Source organism: Sceloporus occidentalis, unplaced genomic scaffold, assembly GCF_023333645.1.
Source record: "Sceloporus occidentalis isolate IW3139 unplaced genomic scaffold, rSceOcc1.0.p SCAF_16, whole genome shotgun sequence".
In the NCBI taxonomy this organism is placed as follows: Eukaryota; Metazoa; Chordata; class Lepidosauria; order Squamata; family Phrynosomatidae; genus Sceloporus; species Sceloporus occidentalis.
In genome coordinates, this window is record NW_028316996.1 from 13098944 (window position 1) to 13104943 (window position 6000).

The 6000-nt window shown below is 36.1% G+C and overlaps 1 protein-coding gene across 11 annotated transcripts in view; it reads left to right on the forward strand.

Moving 5' to 3' along the window:
• Positions 1-4251, forward strand: part of LOC149303046 (myocyte-specific enhancer factor 2C-like) — a 56206-nt gene extending 51955 nt beyond the window's left edge. For 6 of the 11 annotated variants that reach the window (XM_089481920.1, XM_089481921.1, XM_089481919.1 and 3 more), the window contains one exon: positions 3930-4251. In XM_089481920.1, coding sequence (XP_089338046.1) covers positions 3930-4251 — 322 coding nt within the window. The remainder of the gene's footprint in view (positions 1-3929) is intronic. The other 5 variants (XM_089481925.1, XM_089481926.1, XM_089481924.1 and 2 more) reach the window with 1 other exon arrangement.
• Positions 4252-6000: the final 1749 nt, after the last annotated feature.

The following is a 6000-nucleotide window of genomic DNA, read 5'->3' on the forward strand; positions in this document are numbered from 1 at the left end:
AGTTTGACAAAGGCTGATGGTAGAATAAGTGCTTGGAAAGGGTTAAAATACCAGCATTTGGAATACCCTGGGCTGTCTAGTTTTCAAAAATATATGACTTGATGGGGTAAATTGCATTGGCCGGCTTCAAAGATACCCGAAATGGCACATGAGGGGAAGAATTACCAGATTTGGAAAAAATGGCTTTGAAATAGCAAAACGGTACCTGTACTTATTGCTCCATAACGTGCAGAAAAAAGCAAAAAAACATAAAAACATTGGGTATTTCTAAACTCAGGACAAATAGTAGAATCTATTTAGCAGGTTTTTTTATTACCTTTTATAGATGAGTAAAAGATTTTTCAACTAAAAGTTAGAAACAGTCATTTTTTTCTAAATTTTTCACCATATTTTATACTTTTTTTAATAGTAAATAATACGATACAATCAAAACAATGTCATCTAAAGAAAGCCCTTCTTGTCCTGAAAAAAACAATATCTAATGTGTGTGGGTTCAGTAAACGGGAAAGAAGAAAATTACAGCTAAACACGAGCAGCGCAGAAATGTTAAAACGGCCATTGTCACAAAGGGTACAAAAAGTAAAATCAGCCTTTGTCACGAAGGGGTTAAACACGTAGATCAGCATAGAGGAAATGAAAACATTTACAAATGGAAAGTGCAAGTGGTGTGAATAATAAATAACTTAAATGCCTTTTCAGCCATTTGTGGTAACATATAATAAATAGGATGAAAATATAGGTAATAAATAATGTCTTTGTTAAGCACGCCTGCCATTGCAAAATGGCAAGGTGTCACTATATAGTCACCTATACATTGTGCTACCTTGCCAGTAAAATGTATAGGTGGAATATCTTTTTACATGAAACATTGTATCTCTGTTCTCAGTAATGATGGGATAGAAAGACAAACTCCAGTTATGTTGGAGGGTCCATAATCCTCTCTGTAGGGTCCCAGAATGCAGTGCCTGCCAGCATACATAACATTCTATTAAGAAAAAACCGACATATATATATCTATATATATATATATATATATATATATATATATATATATATATATATATAGATATATAGATATATATATAGATATATAGATATATATATAGATATATATATATCCATTGTACAGCACTACCGAATTTGATGGCGCTTTATAAAACAATAAATAATAATTATTATATACATAACTATTCATTGATTAGGATTTTCCCATTATGTACATTCTATATAGACAATGTTATCTTATAATAGCTGCCAGCACCTGATCTCTCCTTGTAAAAGTTGCAGGTTACTTTATGTGAAATACTTCCCACCAATATGCATTATAAAGGGTCGACCCCTGTGAGCTTCTCTTACTAGGAGGCTGTTAGCTTTGCCATCTTCTACCACCAGGTGGCACTTTTAGATAACGTTTTAGATTAATTTAATAAGTAGTCTATTGTGTGCCAGTCATTAGCTATTGTGAACATCATTCGCATCTAGATCTCTTAGTCACTATATTCTAATAGGATTAGTGGGAATTAATGTAGTTACTTCATTGTGGGAGAAAGGAAGAGGGTATTATGCAATTATGCTTTTTAATAACAGAAAAAGAATTTGAGAGATGACTTTTAACAATTACTTGTGTGTTTGTTAGATTTGCAGTAAAGCTGCAGGCACCAGTAGATGAGATTACGATGCGTTGCATCTGGTACACATGAGTTGTACAAAGAATCAGAATAGAGATTGCAAGCTCTTCTTCACAAGGGATCCATTTAGCATTTACAGGTGTTATTACGCTAGCTGGACCCTGCAGTTCAGACCCTTGTCCTTGTCTGTCCACTTTCACCGTAGCGATTGGTTGTTCCTGTGGGCTGTTGCGCTTGTATGTACAGGGGAGAGCTGGCACCATTCAGCTGGGTCCAGCCATGTGGCTCAGTAGCTCACATTTGGCACCTAACACACTTAATGTGCACGATCCACAACATATGACACATGAATGAACACAGAAAGGATCCAGTCAGGGTGCAAATGTGGCCTAAAGTCATTGTTACGGTAGAAAGCCTTGTATATATATATATATATATACATATATATTTGGAATTGTGAGTCAAAATACACGCAAACAAGCTTGCGTAAGTGACCTATTTTTTAAAAAAATATCAGCCCAAGGGTCAATTGCCCCCTGTCAACTTGCCAGCCCTCCCCTGTTCTGCTGTTCTGCTATTTCTGATTTCTGTGATATTTGCTTGCTGTGTTTCTAAACAGCACAGACTTTAATCAAAGAAAATGCTTTGTATTTTGTGTTCAAAATGTTTATAATTCTAACAATTTCCACTTGTTTTACTTTTATTTATCTTCACTTGCAGCACGTTTTCATTTTTTTGTGTTATTATATATATTGAGGTTCTGTTTTGGAATATTTGGATGCCATTGTAACAATTGGCCTACCAGATTTAACCACCCCATGCACCAGTAAACCCCAAACATTTGCTGTTTCTAAAACAGATAAGAATGTTAAAAAAATTACTAAATTCATTTATATTTGGTTTAAAAGTAAAAGACTATTTTATCTCAGTGGACATAAAATATATATGAAAAGTGACAAAACTAATCAGTTTAGTTTCTTGGGGTTACCTCCCTCCTCATTCCTTAAAGGCTGCCCGACCCAACCAGCAACTTGGCAATATGGGAGCAGTTCCTTAATGGGGAGGGATAATCACGCAGATTGTGAGACCTATGTGAAATAAACTCACCTTATCATTTGAGTGCTGAGCCTCTGTTTCTTTATTTTAGATCTGCTCAACATACTCCATGTCGCATTATACCACATTAATATATTCTATAAGGCAATATATTAGCCATTACAAAAAGAACTGAACTCTATATATATAGTATTGTTTTAAGTGATGTACTTGAAGCACTTAAGTAGCATTCTCAAGGGTTGGGGAATATTAGAGTGCAATTGTGGCATTTATTGGCAGAAGTAATGTGCTCTATGAGCTCAAATCATAAGAAGATGTATTAACCAACCTTTATATGACGCTATTCTAAAAGAAATGCACAGTAAAGGCAAAGTAAAATAAAAACAATGGAGAGTAGAAACATTACATTACATGTCCTGCTTGTGATAACTATACGGGGCAGGAGAAGTGTGGTCCCTATAGAGGTCAATGGTGATGCTTCATTTTCTTTGGCTTTTTTTTGCTGTCACATAGTTGTAAATGATGACAAGCTGTTGTATTTAGAACTGGAAACACAATTAACAATCTCTCCCCAGTGTTGTTTTATTAAAACGACAGTAATGTACAAATTCGCATTTCTGTCCAGGCTTCTAGTGGCCAAAGTTGTAGAAATGGATCCCTATACAGGAGTTCTGGTCCAGGCCTGCAGCATTCAGAGTAGTAGTATGTGTGACAGTTCACATTCCGTTGCTTATAATTCTGCAATAACCCCCTTTATTCGTTTCATTTCCCCTGGTCCTTTAAAGTCCAAACTATTTTAAGCAGCAGACTACGATATGATGTCACCTATATGGAATTTGCTCTTGGAAGATGTGTTAGTTTTATTGTATTGATTAAGCAATATACATTATATTCCAGTAGTCCCCAGCTTGATGGCCCTTGAACCGTGGAGTAAGGTACTTTGACCAATTCCCTAATGTCCTTCAGAATGCCTCCTAATATATAAAACATCTACTTGTTTTTACGTTCCAGTTGGAGGCCTTTTTTAACATTATTGAGAGGTCCCAATCTCTGTCTGCCCGTATAAACCCTTTTCTGTTGGATAACGCTAAACCACATTTATGGTGGACATCTAGAATGACTTTGTATGTGGAACTGAAACGTAGGTGGTACTGCTGCTTAAAGTAACTTGTTTTTGTGAGTGTTAGTGTTTAGAGGCATTTTAAGCCTCCTCATTCTGTAACTGCGTTTCCTTTCCTCCTACAGAGCTTGCACTAGCACTCACTTATCTCAGAGTACAAATCTCTCCCTGCCTTCTACTCAAAGCCTCCACATCAAGTCAGAACCTGTTTCTCCTCCTAGAGACCGTACCAACACTCCCTCGGGATACCCACACCACACGCGCCACGAAGCGGGGAGATCTCCTGTTGACAGTCTGAGCAGCTGCAGCAGTTCGTATGACGGAAGCGACCGAGAAGATCACCGGAACGATTTCCACTCCCCCATTGGACTCACCAGACCTTCGCCGGACGAAAGAGAAAGTCCCTCAGTCAAGCGCATGCGGCTCTCTGAAGGATGGGCGACATGATAGAATTATTATATATTAGATTTTTTTTGCAGTGTGTGTGTGTGTGCTATACCTTAACGGGAATTGTAGGGAGGGAGGGTCGATATACATTATATGTGCCGTGTGTGTGTGTGGGGGGGAAAGTCAGGTACTCTGTTTTGTAAAAGTACTTTTAAATCGCCTCCGTGATCCAGGATAGGGGTAAGGAAAAAAACGATAACAAGCTTAGCACTTAAGCTGTACAACAGAAAACTTGTACAAAAATAGGTTTTTGAAGCTAACTTCTTTTTCACTGTTGTGCTCCCTTTGCAAAATGTATGTTACAATAGATAGTGTTATGTTGCAGGTTCAACGTTATTTACATGTAAATAGACAAAAAAAGGAGACGTTTGCCAGAGGTGGCAGATCTTTACCGAGAGAGGAAGCAGCTGTTATGCAACATATGGTGATGTGTATAGAAGTTTTGACAGTCCCAGCGTTGGGCGGCTATTGATACCGGTAATATGGCTGGGCCACCCATTGTAGGTAGACTAAGCAAAAACACAAGCATACTAAGAAAGTATGGACCTTATTTAAAAACCATGAATATTTCATAACGGACCATACGGAATGCTGTGTTGGAGAGCTTACATATGTTATTGTTAGGTTCTGGGTATACACCAATTAATATATAGTAATATAAATTATGTACATTACATTTTGCTTATTTTCATATAAAAAAAAAAAGTTAAAGTTTGCAAAGCATTTGTGGCTTTTTGTAGGTAACTTAAGCCAAAATGTATTTTTTTTTTTGTTCCTTGATAGCTTCGCTAATATTTTACAAGTCCTCAAGAAAAAACAAAGATTAAGGGTTTTTTGTAAAAAATAAAAATAAAAAAATTACCACCCCATGCCATGAAGATCTCTACGCTTTTGCTAATCAAGATAACTGTTTTTTTTTCTCTTTGTAGAAGTTGGTTTTTTTTTTTTTTGAAATGTGTATTTCTAATGATATTAAATAATATTAAGAATCTTTAAAAAAAAAATCTGTGAAATTAACATGCTTGTGTATAGCATTCTAATATATATAATAAACATGGAACTAGCATATTTTTTTTTCTTATCTTAAGAGCCGGGAGGGAACAATGATTATTTGTGCGCATGCACACGTAATGTATATGTATTTGTTAACTTGGCATGCTTTTTGCAGATCCAAATTCAGCTACATCACAAGAATAAAATGCAAGGTTGAACGTTGCTGGAAATATTTTAAGTAAACCTATGTTTGTATTCAGTTGGGGGAACTAATCTCTACTGTGCATAATAATTATATTTATTCTCCTCTATTTTATACAAAATACGAGTAAGGATTTATTATGCCTCGGCTAGGATATTCAGTTTCCGAATCACTTTTCTCAATGTAGCAATGAACCTGCGCCCCTGTCCTCTTGTTAAAAAGAATCTTTACATTTTGATGTGTCCAGAATATGCAAATATAACCAAGTGACTTTACGAGTAATGTTAGCGGTAACGGGTTTTTTTCTAGGGAATTATAAAAAAAAATAGCCATACTTAACGTATACCTAGCATTGTGTTTCAGAAACACAAGAAAAGCATTCTGTAGTAAAGACAGTTTGTCATTTTAATGGCATTGCAAAGTCATATAACCAGCAGAAATAAGTATGTAAGTGCAGTTTTAGAAGAACTTAGGGCAGAATGTAGGATTTTACCAAAATGGGACAAAATCGGATAGAAACGGATGAAATCGTGTCCTCGGGTTTCCAGCAAAAG